At 45.8% G+C, this 22739-nt stretch overlaps 1 protein-coding gene across 1 annotated transcript in view; it reads right to left on the bottom strand.

Annotated features, from left to right (window-relative positions):
• The window catches only part of LOC126281237 (endochitinase-like), an 85770-nt gene that overhangs the window by 32877 nt on the left and 30154 nt on the right, over positions 1-22739 (bottom strand). Inside the window, exons 3-5 of the mRNA XM_049980009.1 lie at positions 12314-12483; positions 10808-10973; positions 3519-3741 (exon numbers count right to left, since the gene is read on the bottom strand). Coding sequence (XP_049835966.1) covers positions 3519-3741; positions 10808-10973; positions 12314-12483 — 559 coding nt within the window. The remainder of the gene's footprint in view (positions 1-3518; positions 3742-10807; positions 10974-12313; positions 12484-22739) is intronic.

The following is a 22739-nucleotide window of genomic DNA, read 5'->3' as shown; positions in this document are numbered from 1 at the left end:
ATGGCCGGGTTATCCCCATGATTTTTTGCGTTTGGGGTTATCGTAATGAACCCATTTTTCGTCCCAGGTTACAATGCGATGCAGAAATTCCTTCCGTTTTTGACTCTGGAGCAACTGTTCACAAACACAAAAAATGGTTCAAATGGCTCTGAGCACTACGGGACTTAACATCGATGGTCATCAGTCCTCTAGAACTTAGAACTACTTAAACTAAACTAACCTAAGGACAGCACATAACACCCAGCCATCACGAGGCAGAGAAAATCCCTGACCCCGCCGCGAATCGAACCTGGAAACCCGGGCGTGGGAAGCGAGAACGCTACCGCACGACCACGAGATGCGGGCTCACAAACACACAAACGCCGTTCAACGTCTGTTGGTTTCAGCTCACACGGGACCAAAGTTCCTTCTTTCTGAATCATGCCCACACCCTTTACACGTTTTGAAATGGCTTTTTGTGTCACTCCCACTAATCGTGCCAATTATTCTTGAGTTTGACGCGAGTCTTCACTCAGCAATGTCTCCAATTCTGCATCTTCGAAAACATTCTATCTTCCACCACTATTCCGGTCTACGACGTTAAAATCAACGTTCGTGTAGCGTTGAACCACTCACGACACGTTCTTTCACTAATAGCGTCCTTACCATACGTACTTGAGAGCATTCGATGAGACTCAGCCACTGTTTTCTTCATACTGAAACAAAACAGTAACACCTTGAGCAAATGACGAGAATAAGGCTCGTAAACTGGCAGTTTCAATCTAGAACAACTTTATGATGCAGACACAAATCGACTAATGTTTGAATGAGGTTATGTTGACCGAGGTCCAAGCTAACTGCCTGACGTCGGCGATCTGTTCCTTCCGACCTATCAGTTGTCCAATGAAAATCACGATATACCATGTGTGATGGATCAGTGAAACGAAGCACTCCCTCAGAGTGCTTTTACTGCACTATGACTGTTCGTAACGAGGTATTCCAATAAAAGATAATTTATTTTGTTTGTGCGTAAAACGTATTTTTGTTGTTGTGGTCTTCACTCCTGAGAGTGGTTTGACGCAGTTCTCCATGCTACTCTATCCTGTGCAAGCTTCTTCATCTCCCAGTACCTACTGCAACCTACATCCTTCTGAATCTGCTTAGTGTATTCATGTCTTGGTCTCCCTCTACGATTTTTGCCCTCCACGCTGCCCTCCAGTACTAAATTGATGCCTCAGAATATGTCCTACCAAGCGATTCTTTCTTCTAGTCAAGTTGTTCCCCAAATTTCTCTTCTCTCCAATTCTGTTCAATACCTCCTCATTAGTTATGTGATCTACCCATCTAATCTTCAGCATTCTTCTGTAGCACTACATTTCGAAAGCTTCTATTATCTTCTTGTCCAAACTATTTATCGTCCAAGTTTCACTTCCATATATGGCTACAATCCGTAAAACGTATACTGGCCATTAAAACTGCAATACCAGTAAGTCGTGCAAATATGGCCATTTTGTTTTGAATAAAATCATTATTAGGCCATGCATTATAAAACACTAAAGCAACTAAATTGCCGACGTCTCGGAAGACTTGCTGCGCTTCCATTCAGGACGGAATGCCCCATGCGTCTAGCTCTCACTACCATTCCGCGTTGAAAGTCTGTTGATTCCCGTCGTGCAGCCATAATCACATCGAAAACCTTTTCACAGGAATCAGCCGAGTACAAATGACAGCTCCATCAATGCACTGCCCTTTTGTACCTTGTGTGCGCGATTCTGCTCCCATCTGTATTTGTGCATATCGCTGTCCCATGACTCCTGTCATCTCACAAGGGAACCTCCCCATCGCACCCCCCTCAGATTTAGTTATAAGTTGGCACAGTGGATAGGCCTTGAAAAACTGAACACAGATCAATCGAGAAAACAGGAAGGAGGTGTGTGGAACTATGAAAAAATAAGCAAAATATACAAACTGAATAGTCCATGAGCAAGATAGGTAACATCAAGGATAATATGAACTCAGGAGCGCCGTGGTTAGCGTGAGCAGCTGCGGAAAGATAGGACCTTGGTTCAAGTCTTCCCTCGAGTGAAAAGTTTACTTTCTTTATTTTCGCAAAGTTATAATTTGTCCGTTTGTTCATTGACGTCTCTGTTCACTGTAATAAGTGTAGTGTATGTGTTTTGCGACCGCACCGCAAAACTGTGCCATTACAGACGAGAGGACGTGGCTCTCCAATGGGAACCGAAAACATTTGATCGCAACGTCATAGGTCAACTGATTCCTCCACAGGAAAACATGTCTGATATATTCTATACGACACTGGTGATGGCATGTGCGTCACATGACAGGAGTATGTTGTCGACCCACCTAACTAGAACACTTGGCGAATGGGTAAAAAGATTCTTCTACCTTGCCCGATTTAGGTTTTCTTGTGGATATGATAATCACTCCCAAAAAAAGTGACGAAGACGTAAGAGTTTGTCACATAAACTGCAACAAATGAATGCAACAGTTTCACAGTCGCGCAGTTTTCCCTGTGCTCTGTCAAAACGTACGATTTTAAAGTTTTCAAATTTTTCCGTGTGTAGACCGTCAAATCCTGCATGTCCAAGCAAATCTAAACATGTCACGGAATTTTGGAGAGCGAAGTTGATTATGTTTGAGTGCCTGAACTTTGATAATTGTCTGATAATAAAAAATATTAAACTTTTTACACGAGGGAAGACTTGAACCAAGGACCTCTCGTTCCACAGCTGCTCACGCTAAACATGTGACCACGGCACTCCTGAGCACACACCATCCTTAATGTTGCTTATTTTGCGTATGGACTACTCAGTTTGTATATTTTGCTTATTTTTTTCATAGTTCCACACAAATTCTTCCCGTTTTCTCGCTTGATCTGTGTTCAGTTTTTCAAGGCCTATCCACTGTGCCAACTTATAACTAAATCAGAGGGGGGGGGGGGGGTGCAATGGGGAGGTTCCCTTGTCAGTGTATACTCGCACGAGAATCGCAAGAACCTAACTGCCTCTGTCGGCTTGTGACATACGATGGCAGACATTTCATTTTACAGGAAGCACAACCAAATCGTCTGATACTAAAATGCTACTGCTGAATGAGAAAAGAGCTGCGTAATCTTGCCGTTCATAGGCAGTGCCGATGGCGTTCAAAATGGTTCAAATGGCTCTAAGCACTATGGGACTTAACATCTGAGGTCATCAGTCCCCTAGAACTTAGAACTGCTTAAACCTAACTTACCTAAGGACATCACACACACCCATGTCCGAGGCAGGATTCGAACCTGAGACCATAGCAGCAGCGCAGTTCCGGACTGAAGGGCCTAGAACCGCTCGGCCACAGCGGCCGGCTCGATGGCGTTACGCGTGTCTAGTTAGTAAGGGTGTGCTGAAATGCTGATCGTTTGCATTTCCAAGCAAGTAGTACGCCACATGTCAGATTGACGCTTGTTGCGTGCCACCTTCATGGCGCTGCAGTTTTGACGGCCAGCTAGGTACTAAGGCTGATAGCAGAGGAGAGAGAACCTGCAGAGCTGCGGCACGTGGAAGCCGTCGCGGAGTTTGTCCTCTGTGAGTGGCACCGCCATGGTCAGCTCCCAGCCCAGACCCTCCGCGTCGAAGGCGACCCGCAGCTCCTGCATGAAGCACAGGAAGTCGTCTTTGTCCTCTGGCACACCACCGCGCGGCGCATTGCCCGGGTACTCCCAGTCCACGTCGAAGCCGTCGAAGCCGTACCTGTGTAGGAAAGCTGAAACAACATGCGTGCTTCTCAAAAGCTGAACAGCGTAGATTCGTCGAAATACACTGACAGGAAAAAAAAAAAATCACAACATCAAAAACTAACTGAAGTGGAGTAACGTAATTTCGGGAGTTATTTGTCTAGGCAATATTCACTCATGCTCATAGATTAAGGATAATGCTGGTACATGGTGAAACAACGCTCTGGTGAGCGGTTTGCGGGTTTAAATCGCCTCGGGGTATGACCGTGCGGAGCATTTGACCTGCGGTCGTCGCACGGTGGCGCTGGCAGCAGTCCACATACGCAGAGGTGTGATGATGCATGTCAAGAGCACGGTGCAGCGAGTAATTGTACAGACGTGCTAACGGTGACTGTGTTTTCAAAATGGCTCAAAGAACGCAAATTGACGACGTTATGAGGGATAGAATACTAGGGCGAATGGAGGCTGGTCAAACACAGCAGGTCGTAGCACGGGCCCTCAGTGCCACAAAGTGTAATCTCAATATTGTGGCAACGATTCCAGCAGACAGGAAACGTATCCAGGTGCTACAGTACGGGACGTGAACCGTGTACAACACCACAAGAAGACCGGTATCTCACCATCAGTGCCCGCAGACGGTCACGGAGTACTGCAGGTAGCCTTGCTCGGGACCTTACCGCAGCCACTGGAACAGTTGTCTCCAGACACACAGTCTACAGACGACCAAACAGACATGGTTTATTCGCCCGGAGGCCTGCGAGGTGCATTCCACTGACCCCTGGTCACAGGAGAGCCCGTAGAGCCTGGTGTCAAGAACACAGTACATGGTCATTGGAATACTGGTCCCAGGTTATGTTCATGGACGTGTCCAGGTATAGTCTGAACAGTGATTCTCGCCGGGTTTTCATCTGCTGTGAACCACGAACCAGATACCAACCCCTTAATGTCCTTGAAAGGGACCTGTATGGAGGTCGTGGTTTGATGGTGGGGCCAGCTGGGGTGGCCAAGCGGTTCTAAGCGCTAGAGTCTGGAATCGCGCAACCACTACGGTCGCAGGTTCGAATCCTGCCTCGGGCATGGATGTGTGTGATGTCCTTAGGTTAGTTAGGTTTAAGTAGTTCTAAATTCTAGGGGACTGATGACCTCAGAAGTTAAATTCCATAGTGCTCAGAGCCATTGATGGTGTGGGGTGGGATTATGATTGGCGCGCATACACCCCTGCATGTCTTTGACAGAGGAACTGTAACAGGTCAGGTGTATCGGGATGTCATTTTGCACAAATATGTCCGCCTTTTCAGGGGTGAAATGGGTCCCACTTTCCTCCTGACAGCCCCACCGAGCTGCCGTCGTGGAGGAGTACCTTGAAACAGAAGATATCAGGCGAATGGAGTGGCCTGCCTGTTCTCCAAACCTAAACCCCATCGAGCACGTGTGGGATGCTCTCGGTAGATGTATCGCTGCACGTCTTCAAACCTCTAGGACAAATGGCTCTGAGCACTATGGGGCTTAACTTCTGAGGTCATCAATCCCCTAGGACTTAGAACTACTTAAACCTAACTAACCTAAGGACATCACACACATCCATGCCCGAGGCAGGATTCGAACCTGCGACCGTAGCGGTCGCGGGGTTCCAGACTGTAGCGCCTAGAGCCGCTCGGCCACTCCGGCAGGCCCCCTAGGACACTTCAGGAGCTCCGACAGGCACTGGTGCAAGAATGGAAGGCTATACCCCAGTAGTCCAGAGTATGCTAACCCGTTGTGCGGCCTGGGTATGTGTGCATGGTGATCATATCCCATATTGATGTTGGGGTATATGTGCAGAAAACAGTGGCGTTTTGTAACACATGTCTTTTGGGACGGTTTTATCAAGTTATCACCAATACTGTGGACTTTCAGATCTGTGTCGTGTGTGTTCCCCATGTGCCTATGCTATTAGCGCCAGTTTTGTGTAGTGCCACGTTAAGTGGCATTACATTCAGCAATTATCTTTAATTTATGAACACGAGTATTTAGTGATTTCGTCGTAAGACCACAGGTTAATGCAGGTGCAATATAAGCCATTGCAAATGTGAAATGTTGCTGCCTTAATAACCGATGTAAGCGCCAGAATATTGACTGCGAGCATGCAAACGTGCATGAGTTGTGTTGTACAGGTGCTGGATGTCAGTTTGGGGGATGGAGTTCCACGTCTGAACACTTAGTCGGTAAATACAGGGACGGTTAATGCCGCTTGTGGATGACTCTGGAGTTTTCTCCGATGATGTCCCATACGTGCTAGACTGGAGACAGATCTGGTGATCGATCAGGTCAAGGCAACATGTCGACAACGGTATGTGACAGTGTTATGATGTTGGTAAACACCCCATGGAATGCTATTCATGAATGGCAGAACAACACTAGACTGATGTAAAAATTTGCAGTCAGATTACGTGGCATAGTAACGAGAATGCTCCTGGTGTCATACGAAACTGCACTCCAAACCATAATTTCATAAATATGTCCAGTAACGCAGGGACAGGTTGGTGGCAGGCCCTTGAGCGGCCTCTTCCTGACCAACACATAACGATCACTGGCACAGAGGCAGAACCAGCTTTCATCATAAAACACAACGGACCTCCACGCTGCTCCCCAATGGTCTCTCGCTTGACTGCGCTGAAATAGCAAATGGCGGTAGTTTGGGTTCAGTGGAATGCACGCAACAGGGCGTCTAGCTCGAAGCTGTCCTTGAAGGAACCGATCTGTAACAGTTCGTTGTGTCATTGGTCCTTTAATAGCTGCTGCAGATGCAGTACGATGCGCCAGAGACATACGCCGAACATGATGGTCTTCCCAGTCGGTGGTGCAACGTAGTCGTCCAGAGCCCGGAGCCCTTGCGACCGTGCGTCCTCTTGACCTTCGCTACCAGCAACCATGTTCCGTGGGTACACGCCTGCCAAGTCTTTCTGCAATAATGCAGTGGGTATATCCTGCTTCTGATGTATTGCAAGCCCTCGTTCAAACTCAGTGGCGTCTTTGTGGACTTAAAGGCATTCTTGACTAACATCAGCTCACCACGTTCCATCTCATAGGTAACTAACGCTCACGACCGTTACAAGCGCGTATGTAAAGAAAACCTGAATTGCATCCTCATAGTGGCGATGCTTGCGCCACGTTTGTCACTAAAACGGAATAGACGTCAGCTTTCAGAAGTAGAACCATGCCTACGAACTTCCGTTTATGTCGCACAATTCCTCCTTAGTGTTGCAATTTTTTTCCGACAGTGTACTTAGTGCTTGAAAAAAAGTGCATCACTTTGCGTTATGAGTACTGCCCACCGCGGGACTGAATGTCACCTGGTGGTGTTGGAGGCATGTGGTGCGGTAAGGAAAATATATAAGCAGAGGAGGGACGGATAGAGAATCATTCCAGCGCCAATGTGGCATGAAATGGGAAAAATGCACTGATATACGTGACTTTAAGAAAAATGCAATTTGCAGTGTCCCGGTACCTAGTAAAAAGTCTCTCGGAATACGCGAAGCTAGCCTTTCGCATTCTATTGCCATGAGCACCTAAGATAAGTGGTTGAAAAGCACAGAAAACACGAGCTGGAGGCAACGTGTCGGATGTCTGCGCCTCATCACCGAACGTATAGGTGGGAGGCTTGCCGCCTCTCAGTTGTCGCGACAGAGTACAATGCTCGTGGAGACAAAAATGTGGTCTCGCGGTTCTAGGCGCGCAGTCCGGAACCGCGCGACTGCTACGGTCGCAGGTTCGAATCCTGCCTCGGGCATGGATGTGTGTGATGTCCTTAGGTTAGTTAGGTTTAAGTAGTTCTAAGTTCTAGGGAACTGATGACCACAGCTGTTAAGTCCCATAGTGCTCAGAGCCATTTGAACAAAAATGTTTTCGAGCACACCGTCCATTGCGCCTTGTGCACCGCAGCAGACGACCTGTACCTGTTCCCGAGTTGACCGAACGGCATCGTCAATACATCTACGTCCACATGGATACTCTGCAAATCACATTTAAGCGCCTGGCAGAGGGTTCATCGAACCACCTTCACAATTCTCTATTATTCCAATCTCGTATAGTGCGCAGAAAGAACGAACACCTATATCTCTCCGTACGAGCTCTGATTTCTCTTATTTTATCGTGGTGATTGCTTCTCCCTATGTAGGTCGGTGCCAACAAAATATTTTCGCATTCGGACGAGAAAGTTGGTGATTGCAATTTCGTAAGAAGATTCCGTCGAAACGAAAAACGCCTTTCTTTTAATGATGTCCAGCCCAAATCGTGTATCATTTCAGTGACACTCTCTCCCATATTTCGCTATAATACAGACGTGCTGCTCTTCTTTAAACTTTCTCGATGTACTCCGTCAGTCTTATCTGGTAAGGATCCCACACCGTGCAGCTGTATTCTAAAACAGGACGGACAAGCGTAGCGTAGGCAGTCTCCTTAGTAGATTTTCTAAGTGTCCTGCCAATAAAACGCCGTCTTTGGTTGGACTTCCCCCACAACATTTTCTATGTGTTCCTTCCATTTTCAGTTGTTCGTAATTGTAATACCTAGGTATTTAGTTGAATCTACTGCTTTTAGATTAAACTGATTTATCGTGTAACCGAAGTTTAACAGATTCCTTTTAGCACTGATGCCGATGACCTTACACTTTTCGTTATTTATGGTCAACTTCCAATTTTGGCACCATTCAGATATCTCTACTAAATCGTCTTGCAGTCTGTTTTGATATTCTGCTGACTTTATTAGTCGATAAACGACAGCATCATCTGCAAACAACCTAAGACGGCTGCTCAGATTGTCCCCGAAATCGTTTATATAGATGAGGAACAGCAAAGGGCTTATAACACTACATTGGGGAACACCAGAAAACACTTTTGTTTTACTCGATGACTTTCCGTCAATTACTACGAACTGTGACCTCTCTGACAGGAAGTTACAAATCCAGTCACATAACTGAGACGATATTCCGTAAACACCCAATTTCACTATAAGCCGCTTGTGTGGTACAATGTCAAAAGCCTTCAGGAAATCCAGAAATACGGAATCGATCTGAAATCCCTTTTCAATAGCACTCAACACTTCATGCCAATAAAGAGCTAGTTGTGTTTCACAAGAACGATGTTTTCTAAATCCATGTTGTCCAATAGACCGTTTTCTTCGAGGTAATTTATTATGTTCGAACACAATATATGTTCCAAAATCCTGCTGCTTTTCGACATTAACGATATTGGCCCGTAATTAAATGGATTACTCCTACAATCTTTCTTGAATATTGGTGTGACCTGTGTAACTTTCCAGTCTTTGGGTACGAATCTTTCGTCGAGCGAAGGGTTGTATATGATTGTTAAGCATGGAGCTAATGCATCAGCATACTATAAAAGGAACCTAATTGATGTACAGTCTGGACCAGAAGACCTGCTTTTATTAAGTGATTTAAGTTGCTTCACTACTCCGAGGGTATTTACTTCCTCGTTACTGATGTTGGCAGCTGTTCTTGATTCGAATTCTGGAATATTTACTTCGTCTTCTTTCGTGAACGCATTTCGGAAGGCTGCGTTTAGTAACTCTGCTTTGGCAGCACTGTCTTCGATAGTATCCCCATTTCTATCGTGCAGAAAAGGCACTGATTGTTTCTTACCGCTACATACTTCACATACGACCAGAATCTCTTTGGATTTTCTGCCAGGTTTCGACACAGTCAATTGCTAAGCAACTAACGCAGGATCATCGAGAATTGAGTATGTGTGGATCAACAGAAATGTCTCGGCAGGTAATATGAATCACATATCTTGTTATACCCAGCTGATGGATAAGTAAAAAAGGAAAAGAAGAAGAAGAAGAAGATTTGAGACATGCTGTGGGCGAGAAAGTAGCTTTAAATAAGCTTTAAGGACCCTCTCCTTCTCGACCATATATAAAATGTTATATTGGAGATTAACGTGTTTGGCTCTGGTCCTTCAAATGATATACTAGTCAGGGAAAGAGAAAGTCGTTGTTAACTTCTTTCTTCCTACATAAAAGAAGAAGGAAGACCCAAGCAGAAAAGATTGCAAGAGATTTTCATGTCGTCATTTTCACTAACAAATCATCGCCTCCAAACTATTCCTCTATTGTATTCAATACACAATGCTGCAAAATGTGCTCGTATCCTTCCGCTTTAGCGTTTTATTAAACTCAATAAGGGGAGCACACTTTAACCACTAAAACGCCCTCATACTCCTCCCACTCATCGACACTAAACTTTTGGCACTACTCGTGATGGGAGGTAACTTTCTCTAGGCCTTTGCTAAACCCGAACCCTTCAATCGGATTCGCACAGGTTATAGCGTGAGTCATCAAATCACTCGTTTCGAGTCATCCATTGTTCATGTGCGTAGCTCTTTACACCCCTACAAATGTTGCTTAGCCTTGACTTCACAAACGTTTGGCTCCCTTCCAGTGATTTCACGCGATGTTTTTTACAACCACCTAAGCATGCTCACCTGTCCCTGTCAGTCAGTGTAAGAAAACTGCCTGGTCTTAGTCCCCTCGTGTTCTCACTTCGCAATAACATCACCAAGAGCCGTCTTTATAAGGGTTGAAATGCCCCTGATAAATCTGTTATTCAGGCGATATCCAGTGACTAATCCTCGTTTGAAGGTACTGAGCTCTGCTGACTATCCCATTCTGCTGTTAACGCTTCTCTACTGACAATACAGTACTCCCTGTCCTTTTTCGCACTTGTGGGTCCGCCTCTCAACCTAGCAGTCAGTTCTGCATTACAAAGGGACGTCCAGATACTTTTGATCAGATATTGTACTAGTCTCCTTTAACTAAATCATCATTCAGTCCATTCTCTGATTCTCATTCCCCAACCCTCCACCCTCCCTTTTTGGCACAATAAGTCAAGGAAACCATTCGACTTCGGATAGGACATCAGTTGCATAGAGGGAGTGTACAACACGTCGTTACTTTCTGGATTGTATGACTGCAAAACAAATAAGTAGTGGCACAGGTAGTGGAATGCTCTCATCTGGCATCTGCCAACGATGGGCTGCTACTTCATTTGAAGGAAGACGGAATAAGTAAAGCGAGGAGAGACTCAGAACGGCTCACCGACGGCGCTGCGCACGAGGCTGGCCCTCCTGGCGGGGTCGCCCACCATGGCCGAGTAGTTGTGGCCGCCCTCGGCCCAACCTCCCAGCGCCACCTGCAGCCGCACGCCGGGAAACTCCTGCCTCAGCGCCGTGAAGTTCTCAAAGCCGCCGTCTTGCACGTCCAGCTGTTGGCAGACAAGCAAGCGCTTTGGGAAGTGCGGAGAAGTGCAGGCAGCACTTTAACTTAGCGCTATTCGCCATTTCAATTGCAATGTTGTTCAGAGCTTTCCTGATTTTACAACGAAAAAGAGAGGGGTTTCTGTAGCAAATGATTTCACAGCAATGAGACTAAACTAAATACCATGTTTCACGAAGTTTGGTGCTTCCACCCCCCACCCGTTGCCGCGCCTCTATCGCTGTATCCCTCCCTCTCTCCACCTCCACATCCTCCATCGTCAGGGCAATTTCTAGCACCTTCCCCTCCCGGATGTTGAACTTCACCATGACGTATACCCTTCCTTCCAACTCATACCTGAGGTTGTTCCACCCCCCCCCCCCTCCCCAGAGCCCTCCTTTTTCCTCTCCCCTCCTTCTCCCAGAGCGGATTTTTCTCCTTCCCTCCCTGAGACCCTACACCCCTTCCTCGACTGCTTCACTCCCATGTCCTTCCTTCCCTGGCCCTCTTCTGCGCACCCCCCCCCACCTGTCTCCCACATCCTCTCCCCTCCCTCCTTTCTTCTTCTCTCCTCCCTCACCTCCCCTACCTCCCTTCTTCCCTTCTCCCCTTCTCCTCCCCTCTGTTCATTCTTCCCTCCTCCCTCATCTGTATGCCCCTGGAGATCCTCTCTGTTTGCTCATTGTCATCAGTGTACTACATCAGTGTTGTGTTCAGTGCTGTTCTCCTGTTCGTCAAGTGCTGTGATTTTAATTGTGTGCTGGACTCGTACATAGTGTTATTCTCAGTGATTGTGATATTCCACGCCATCCGTCGATACTTTTATGATCCAGTGTGCGGTTTTGTTTTGTGTGTGCTAACTTTTTACGGTTTTTATCTCCATTTTAAAGACCCCCCTTTTTGGCTGTTCTCTTCCGTACTGTTGCCCATTTTTATACCTATTTTCTGCATCCTGTTATTTTAAATGCCTTCTTTGTATAATTACTGTCTTACGGCTGAAAAGCACCGCACATGTTGCTGCCATCCTGCTCCAGGGAAAAAAATAAAAAAGTTTGGTGCTATACTCGCTCTTGTTCTTGACCTGCATGAATGGTACAATAGACATTAGAGGCCTCTTCAACAACTCTGTTAAAGTGCCTAAATACTTCCATACCAAATATCACTAGCACAAAATAAACTCTGTCATCATTGGCTTTTGGTAACCCCTGTACTGTTCTGAATGGAAACTATTCTCGTGGCTTTTGGTGCTATGTTTTCGACCACTTCAGCTAAGTGAAGAACTTAACATAGACAGCGTGAAGATTTTGAGATTACCCATATGGGATGCTACTTTGCAGGCTGTGACCTTACCTTCTCGTCGAGTACTTGAAGCTCCCACGTGACGTTGTTGAGCCCGACGAACGAATAAATGATGTGTGTACACATATCTCCTGGAATGTCCTCGATGCCATACCGTAACCTCTTCCGGTACACAGCCCAGCTCTCGAAGTAGCAAGTGACGCGGCCACGGCGCTGACCACCTGGAAGTTACATGCCCTTATGTAATGGACGTGTAAGACAAAAACGTACTGGGAATAGACAAACACGATTCAGAGAGAACGAACTTAAAATTGGAGAGAGAGGTTCAGAAAATACGCTGCATAAAAACAGTTGCAACCAGAATAACAAGTCAAACTGCGATCATTGTTGTCAGGTAAGTAGTTGGTACCACAAATGTGAAATGATTAAACTTTCAACTTAGAGAGGACAAACATTTATTGTGCTGTACAACCACGAAACATATGTGTTGGCATGGCATTAGGCCCCCATAGTTGTGAATTCAGGCGTCCAGACGTCGCAGCATAGAACTGTAAAGGTCTGTGACGTAGTCCTGTGATGCTCCACCCCATGCTGCTTGCACCAGAGTACTCAGTTCTTGCAGATTGATGGGTGGACGTGGAGTCCCGTTGATACACTCCATGGCACTCTACAAATTCTCGATCGGCGAAAGATCAAGCGATGTGGCTGGCCATGGCAGAGAATCAACAGCTGGAAGGAAATCTCAGGATGTGGCAAAGGAATGATCAGCATTGCTCTGGTGAAATGGTGCGTGGGTGGGGGCGTTAACGAATGGCAGAGCCTCCTCCATGTACCATGCGGCTGTCACGGAGCCCATTAGGAACACTAACGGTGAATGGGCGCTGTTTATATCGCGTCTTACACCATCACACCAGGCTGGCAGCATGTGTTATGGAAGACTACAACCAGCTCTTCATAGCGCTTTCCACTGCACCTCCAAACAAGAAAATAGCGGTCGTCGCCTACAAACCTGAGATGGTACTCATGAGTAAAGATAACATGTTACCAATCTGGAGGCGCTATGTCCATCATACGCAACGCTGCAGGGTTGTAAATGGCAAGTGTCGTAATGGTTGGTACGCATCAAGCAACCACCTGCCAAAGATACTAGCACTTATGGGATGTTGCACAGCGGCAGGACAGACAGCTGAATGGCCTCTATCGTTGCTGTTGGATCTGTTCACTCATGGCACACGATCCGTCGGTCATCCCTCCTTGTGGTGCACATTAGACGTCCAGATCGTACATCTCATGCATGCGTTCCTTCCTGTATCCATTGGCGTTAACAGTGACCAATGGCTGTGTCCGTACGATTGGTGTGGTGCGCAATGCAAAATTGGAACACACAGCCTTCTACAGCCCCATCATGTGGGCCTTTAGGTCGTCTAACTCAGCAACCTGCTGTCGAACGTGTCACCTGGTCATAGCACTCGTTTAGGTGATGCTCTAGTGATGCTGGCCACTGTACTGGTAGCATGGCTGTTTGGGGCTCTCTTATATCAACCGTGGACACGATGTCACAGCTCCACTAACATTCACTGAGTGTGTGGCCAACTGTGCAAAAGTAATAATTGGCATATCTGATGGTGTACAACATGTCCACCCAGTTTTCAGTGGATCGGTCGTGTCCTTCTGTGTGCAGCTCTTATTATGACGGGCAGTGTAAGAGAACGAGATCCTTTCCAGAATAAAATTGGAAAAGTGACGCTAGTAGTTAAACATTCTGTTGACACATAAAAAGCGCTACAGTGTGTCAGGAAGTAAAGGAAAGACAATTATTCAGTTTCAAGCACTGGCGTCCCTTAACGCGTTTAATCCATCAAGAAGATTAGAAAGATCCATTTTATGTTCTTTCAGTGTTTCGCATAAACGTTCACTCTTTGCTCTGCCTGTGCCCTTAATGTTCAGTTGGGAAATTGATACTGAGGGTCCAATCTTACGATACTGGTGGACCTGAGAAGCACTTCTTCGAGTACCTTTCCTTTTTAATGCCTGACCCAGCTGTCTCTCTTAAACGGCGTTGCTCTCTTAGCACTACGTGGGTGACAGGTGCAGAGCAATAGAAGGTAAATGGTGTGGACATGTACAACAATGGCGAACGGCAAATCTAACATCACCTTTTGAGATCAGAGTCTTGAACCTTGCAGCACTCAAAAATAGCTAGATGCAATCCAACACGGGTTACTGACGTACAAAACTCAATTCCGGAATGTGGCAGCAAAATGAAAACTCGGAGCTATGCACTCCAGAAGAACTGCTTGGGACGCCAAAGACCTCATATCGTCAATTTTAGCTAATATGACAACGAAGTCTTTGGCGACGGAGTCCTTGCATAAAAAGTTCTCGGTTTACTTGCCGCATCAAATTAGGATAAATCCTGAGCTTTCGATGACTACCTCCGTATCTTCGTCAGGGGTAAAACGAAGATGATGGAGGTAGTCATAGAAAGCTCGGAATTTTATCCAAATTTGACGCGGCAAGTAAACCGAGAACTTTTTATGCATCAATTTTAGCTCTTTAATAGTCGGGAAACATTGCTGTTCAATTTGATTAAACAGTGCTCACACTAAAATAATTGGCACCCAGCTTCGTCAGGCAATGTGCATTATCACAGGGTGCATTCGTTCCACAAACAAGCAGTGGCTACCGGTTCTTGGTCATATTGTCGCATAAGAAGCTGAGTAGCACAGTCGCCGGAGTGTAGTGTATATGATACTAGGCTGTCGCATGTGAGTTCAAACCTCACCTAAACTGTGAAATTTTAATTTCTATACTCGATTCGAGTACATTCTAGAAGTATCCACAAATCGCAAGAATCATTGTCCCGGAATGTTCTATAGCAGTATATACAGGGTGATTCAAAAATGCATGTAAATATTTTAAGGGTGTATTTGTGAGGTAAATATAAGACAAAAATGTTCTATACAATTTTTGCTATACTTGGCTTATTACAGAGTTATGAACAAAACATGATAATACATTCAATACAACGTAAAGTATTTACTTCCCAGAGTTCACAGTTTAATTACAGTGCATTTGGACTAAAAACGCAAACTGGTAAATAAACGTGACGTAACAAACTGAAACAATTCCTCGCGAATACTGTATTACTTTAGTTCCTGTTGATTGAACTAAATCAATGCAAAATAACTAAGGAAAATACGTGAAGAATTTACAGACTGTACTGTACTGTATTTGCACAAATCTTAATGCAATGCATGTTCAAAATGCTGTCCCTGAACTTGCAGACAGACCCGTGCTCGTCGCCGCAATGATCTCTGTACATTACACAGTCCGTTCAACTCTCCACGAATAATTTCACAACCACCTTCAATTCTTTGTTGTAGCACTTCTCTGTTCGGTACTGCAGAAGAATACACCAATGTCTTTAGTCGGCCCCATAAATAAAAGTCTAAAGGGTTCAGGTCAGGTGATCTGGCTGGCCAAGCAATTGGTCCTCCGCGACCTATCCATCGATGTGGATACGCATCATTGAGGTACGCCCTTACGTTGCGGCTGTAATGGGCAGGAGCACCATCGTGCATAAACCACAAGGTGGCTCGTGTTGCAAGAGGGACATCCTGTAACAATCCAGGCAATTCCCCCTCCAAAAATTCGCGGTAAGCGTGCCCAGTCAGCCTTGGAGGTAGAACATGAGGTCCGAGTAAGTCATTCCCCACAATACCACACCAAATGTTTATGGAGAATTGATGTTGATATCCACGCACAATTCTCGCGCCAGGATTCTCGACAGCCCACTGGTGCATATTATGCGAATTGATTACACCCGAACGAGTAAACATGGCCTCATCTGTGAATAATATCCGCCGAATGAACATTGGATCATTCAAATGACGCTCTTGTAACCACTGGCAGAATTGCTGACGGCGAGGATAGTCTGCAGGTGTCAATTCGTGCACTTTGTGCAGGTGAAATGGATGCAACTGTTGTCTCCGAAGCAGCCGCCATTCAGTAGATTGTGGAAGTCGTACAGCTGCACTAATTTGTCTCGTACTGATGGCTGGATCTTGGTCTACCAGGTCCAAAACATGTTCCTCGACGTTCACTGCATGCTCAAGTGGTCGACCTGAATGTGGCCCAGGACGAATGCCATACTCCCGCATACGTGTGTCCACAGATACAAACGTCTGATGACTTGGTAACCGTCGTCTTGGAAACAGCTCACTGTACCTTCGTCTTGCTGCAAGTGCGTTTCCATCTGCTGCACCATACACAAGGTGCATATCAGCATACTCACTGTTTGAGTACATCATGTGCACGAAACCTGTAGCCTTCCGACGATGAATGAACGACAGGAAGTACGTTTCCGTTACCAACAACATCAGCGCCATCTTCTGTACAGTAGGAGTAAACAGCAATTGCAAACACAAGCAAACACTATTCATGCAGTTTCGAATCAACTGTTGGGAGATACGTATGTGCATTACGTACCAGAATATGGCATCCTGCTGCTTGCACTGACGTCGTTTTGATACGGACATGACTTTCGTATTTTAACGATAACTCTGGAATTAAACGTTTATGGAAAAACATTTATAGAACATTTTTGTCTTATATTTACCTCACAAATACACCCTTAAAATATTTACATGCATTTCTGAATCACCCTGTATACCGTATGTGTTCTGGCCGGAGGAAGTTCGCTCCGCGCTCTTGTATGTGCAAGTGCTGAATAAATCTTCGTTAAGTGAAGTTAGTGTTCGTCATTCGTCTACTCACACCTTCTTCTACGTGACAATATTCTGCCAGCATCCATAGGAAGATCACAGTCATTGCTGAGCTGCGTACAAGAATAAAAATCAACCAGAATTATAAACTCATTCAAAATTTTGATTAACAGAACAGCAGCGATTGAGATATAGAAAATCGTTGTGACACTTAGCAATCAGGTTGCAAAGCAGTCAGATCGGTATGTTAGATGCCTAGAACGATCAATAGCAGGAGCAAACTTTCTAGGTGCATCTCCAACTACTTAAAACTCCCTGGAAGCGACCAGAAAGTTTTCATTGGCCCCGGCGGCACTTGTACATGCTAAATAGGTGCAGAACTGGGCGGGGCAAATGTGGAGCGTTCCTGCACCAATGCAGATGGAAGTCCTTTCCTCAATGTGTCTGCCACGAAGTGCACAAAACCTTACATCATATAACATTGAATGTTTCCTCAGAGCATTCGAAAGGACGAGGGAAGATCTTCACAATTCGTCTGAAAAAGAAACTGATATTGCGTATTTCAGTATAGAAACGTATATATTTATAGTAAATAGTTATCTAATATTTTCTCCTGTCTTCATAAAATAAATAAATAGAACCTCTGTTGTGTGAGACTCAAACAAAAAGCGATACATAAAGAAAGAAGAGAAAACGAATGCGCTTACTCAACGAGAATACGAAATATTTCTTCAGATCGATGAAGTAGGCTACAATTATTGAGAATAACTTTACCCGTGAGATTGTATCGACGCTCAGTTTTAGCTTTCCCGAGAGTTCTCAGGAATGTTTACAGTCATCGAATAAAAAAAAAGAAGTCGTTACGCAGGAATGGCAGGCATAGTTGCAGTTCTGACAAGGAGGTTTGTTAACTTTAGGAACTGTACCGCAACTATCCGAATTATGGAATAGGAAGCATTAGGATTTTCCCCTGATACTATGCTTGGGGTGAAACTGAAGAGAGCATGGAATTTGGAAACAAGAATTGTGTAGACCTCCCTCACTGCAAACGAACGCATAGCCACAATCACAATTAGATAGGGAAGTAATCATAATTTGGAGTGCTTAGAGCGTTCTTTGCTTAAGTTTTTCGAAAGAACAGAGTAGAAGTAGCCAAATGTAGAACAACGTGTTAACGTGTTCCACAGTGACAACAATTTTGCTGACAGAGCAGACAAAACGAAGGCATTTGTTGAGAAGGCACGTATACAAATCTGCCATGGCGGCTTGAGGTCCCGCAGCTATCCTAGTGTGATTTTTTCTTCCATTCTTAAAAGTGAGTGAAGCTATCGGTGGATTTCACGTTCAGTGGGTCCACTAGCGCCCCGAACTTTAAGAACTGTACAGGGATAAGATTTGGAAGTAAAATAAAAAGATTACGTTCTCCTCTGGGACGTGCACAAATATTCAGTCCTTACATTGGGACAACGGAGAAGGAATACGTATCAGTAGAGCGTCCCCGCACAACTTTCGTTTTGACGATGACACTGCTCTGTTTACTTCTAATGAGGGCTGTAGTGTAACTTAAAGGGAGTTTGCCGACATCTGCAGCCAAACGAATGGATGGTCCATAGACTGTATTGAGATAAGTGGCGCAATATACTGAAGTGATAGAAGTCTTGGACTAACCGCCAATATCGTTTCGGGTCTCCTTTTGCCTGGTATAATACAGCAACTCGACGCAGCAGGGACTTAACAAGTCCTTGGAAGACCCCTGCAGAAATACGAGCCATGGTGTCTTTATAGCTGTTTGCAAATGCGGAAGTGTTGCCGGTACAAGATTTTGTGCACGAACCGACCTCTCGATTATGTCACATAAATGTTCGATGAGATTCATGTCAAGCGATGTGGGAGGCCAAATCAACAGCTCAAATTGCCCAGAATGTTCTTCAAACCAATCGCGAAAAACTGTGGCCTGCTAACATGCCTCATTGTCATCCATAAAAATTGTATCGTTGTTTGGAAACAGGAAGTCCACAAATGGCTCCAAATGGTCTCCAAGTAGCCGAACATAATCGTTGTCAGTCAGTGATTGGTTCTGTTGGACCAGAGGGCCCAGTTCATTCCACGGTATACAGCCCACACCATTATGGATGCAGCACAGTGAAACTTAGGTCCTTGGCTTCGCGATCTGCGCCACGTTCGAACCATACCATCAGCACTCACCAAGTGAAATCCTGACTCATTCGACCAGGTCACGGTTTAGGATCGAACCGATACGGTCACGAGACCACGAGAGGCCCTGCAGGCGTATCTTACTGTTACCAAAGGCATTCGCGGCAGTCGCCTGCTGCCATAGTCCGTTAACGCCGAATTTCGCCGCACCGTCCTTACGGATGCGTTCGTCGTACGTCCAATATGGATTTTTGTGGTTATTTCATGCAGTGTTGCTTATCTGTCAGCACTGAGAACTCTACAAAAACGCCGCTGCTCTCAATCGTTAAGTGAAGCCCGTCGGGCACTGCGTTGTCCACGGTGAGAGGGAATGCCTAAAATCTGGTATTCTCGGCACACTCTTGACACTGTGGATCTCAGAACATAGAATTCACTAACGATTTCCGAAACGAAATGTCCCATGCGTCGAGCTCCAACTACCTTTCCGCGTTCGAAGTCCGTTAATTCCCGTCGTGGTGCCATAATCACGTGGGAAACGTTTTTATATGAACCAAATGAGTACAAATGAGAGCTCCTCCAGTGCACTGCCCTTTTACATACCGTGTACGCGATACTACCGCCATTTGTATACGTGCATATCGCTATCCAATCACTTTTGTCACTTCAGTGAGGTAGGGCGGTGGACTAGCATTCGGGAGGACGGAGGTTCAAATCCCCTTCCGGCAATTCAGATTTATGTCTTCTGTGATTTACCTAACGCGTGGGTTGTTTCTTTGAAATGCACAAGGCCGATCCCATTCCTCACATTCCCACTGTCCGAACTTGGGCTCCGTCTGCAGCAACCTCTTCCTCAACGGAACATCAACCCTTACTCGTTCTTTTTTTCTGGCTATATTGAGTAAGGAAGTTCTTCTAAAATATAAGAAGAGACCCGGACGCCAACTTAATCACAATGGAAAATATGGAGGAGCAACAAGTGAAAGTCTCAACGATTTAATTTTCACTTTCGTTACTGTGAATATTTTAATAGTGCTAGAGAGATATTTAGCCTCTATATTCCAGGGAATGTTATTTAGAACTAGCTGCAATGGCCGACGCTGCCAGAGATGTTCAATATCTGGCACACAAAGTGACTGGCCCTGTGTGTTGTTGATAGTCACAAGGAATGCAAGCCGCATGTGAAACTGCAGTCGCTGTAATCGAAGGACATAAGTAAATCTCTGGGTATCAACAGAATGCGAGTACTGAATACGTCTTCATTTGCGGCATACCCATGTGGCCTCTATTACGTTCGGCAGTAGGTTCTTCAAAGCCAGCGTTTTCCGCTGCATATGTAACAATGGCAACTAATCAGTAAGTAAGAGTTTGCAATCATGTTTCTGTCAAATTCTCGAAATTTCGCTTGTCCTGCGATATAGTGACGTCTGATGGTACTGCCTCCAAGACGGTAACTGCCGCTGTAATTTATTCTCCCGATAGCAAATACAGAGATGTTACCACGATATAATTCATTTGTTAGACATTTAATTTTTCATTAATTTTCTTCGTTGTTTTATGAGACTGTAGAAATTTGAAGTAAATCGGCCAAGAATTTTCAACTAAATCTGTCAAGTACTTTTTGAGAATAGGGTGTTCATTTTAACTGAAGACAATGAAATATTTCGAAAACTACGCATCGGACCAAAAACAGTTATAATTCAGATTTGTATGTTTCGGAGGGGGACGTCCAATGATATTACACTCGAACTCCACCCCACCCCACCTCTCACCATGTGCGGGTGAGAGGCGAGAAGAAACTTTTGAAATCTTCAATGGGAACCCCGTTTTTTATTGCAGATTACGATTCTACGGCAAAATCTACATACGTTTTGTCTTAAGCATTTTCTTCACTTCGCCGCAGATGGCACTGTAACTGGAGGAATAGACATGGGCTACACAACCGTAATTTACCATATGCTACTCAATGGCCCTTTAATATACAATGGCACGTGGGACCCCACTTCCACGCTGCCAGGGTAGGACAGGCCAGTATTTCATGACTTCAAGTATATTTCATGGCCTCAACGTTTCTCCCATTTTCTTCATAAATCGGGATTGTTATAATTTTTTATTCTGTGTTTGCAACATCCATCGTCCACTTGCACGTCTGTTCTCCAAATGACAGGTAGGTGTGCAGGTAATAAACACTGCGCAATACTGCAATGTTCAGAGCGCTATCTGTACTACGCCTGCACGATACGTAAGCTCCGGAGCATTGTACTGCCTGTTATGATACTTCATAGTTTGTTACACGACCACGGTGGTGTGTCGCGTAGTCCGCTGTTCGATATGTAGGAGGAATACAACGTTGCGAATGGAGTTTCCCATTAGAGGTTATGAAATACTGGCCTCTCCTACCCTTGTAGCATGGAGGTTGGATTCCACGTGCCATAGGATATTCCAGTGCTATTGAGTAGCATGGTGTAATTTACTATTGTGTACCAATTTCTATTCCTCCGATTACAGCGTAATCTGCGGCGAAACGAAGAAAGTGCTCGAGACAAAACGTATCTACACTCCTGGAAATTGAAATAAGAACACCGTGAATTCATTGTCCCAGGAAGGAGAAACTTTATTGACACATTCCTGGGGTCAGATACATCACATGATCACACTGACAGAACAACAGGCACATAGACACAGGCAACAGAGCATGTACAATGTCGGCACTAGTACAGTGTATATCCACCTTTCGCAGCAATGCAGGCTGCTATTCTCCCATGGAGACGATCGTAGAGATGCTGGATGTAGTCCTGTGGAACGGCTTGCCATGCCATTTCCACCTGGCGCCTCAATTGGACCAGCGTTCGTGCTGGACGTGCAGACCGCGTGAGACGACGCTTCATCCAGTCCCAAACATGCTCAATGGGGGACAGATCCGGAGATCTTGCTGGCCAGGGTAGTTGACTTACACTTTCTAGAGTACATTGGGTGGCACGGGATACATGCGGACGTGTATTGTCCTGTTGGAACAGCAAGTTCCCTTGCCGGTCTAGGAATGGTAGAACGATGGGTTCGATGACGGTTTGGATGTACCGTGCACTATTCAGTGTCCCCTCGACGATCACCAGAGGTGTACGGCCAGTGTAGGAGATCGCTCCCCACACCATGATGCCGGGTGTTGGCCCTGTGTGCCTCGGTCGTATGCAGTCCTGATTGTGGCGCTCATCTGCACGGCGCCAAACACGCATACGACCATCATTGGCACCAAGGCAGAAGCGACTCTCATCGCTGAAGACGACACGTCTCCATTCGTCCCTCCATTCACGCCTGTCGCGACACCACTGGAGGCGGGCTGCACGATGTTGGGGCGTGAGCGGAAGACGACATAACGGTGTGTGGGACCGTAGCCCAGCTTCATGGAGACGGTTGCGAATGGTCCTCGCCGATACCCCAGGAGCAACAGTGTCCCTAATTTGCTGGGAAGTGGCGGTGCGGTCCCCTACGGCACTGCGTAGGATTCTACAGTCTTGGCGTGCATCCGTGCGTCGCTGCGGTCCGATCCCAGGTCGACGGGCACGTGCACCTTCCGCCGACCACTGGCGACAACATCGATG

The sequence above is a fragment of the Schistocerca gregaria genome, chromosome 7 (genome assembly GCF_023897955.1).
Source record: "Schistocerca gregaria isolate iqSchGreg1 chromosome 7, iqSchGreg1.2, whole genome shotgun sequence".
NCBI classification, from domain to species: Eukaryota; Metazoa; Arthropoda; class Insecta; order Orthoptera; family Acrididae; genus Schistocerca; species Schistocerca gregaria.
This window is presented reverse-complemented; position numbering and strand designations above follow the sequence as displayed.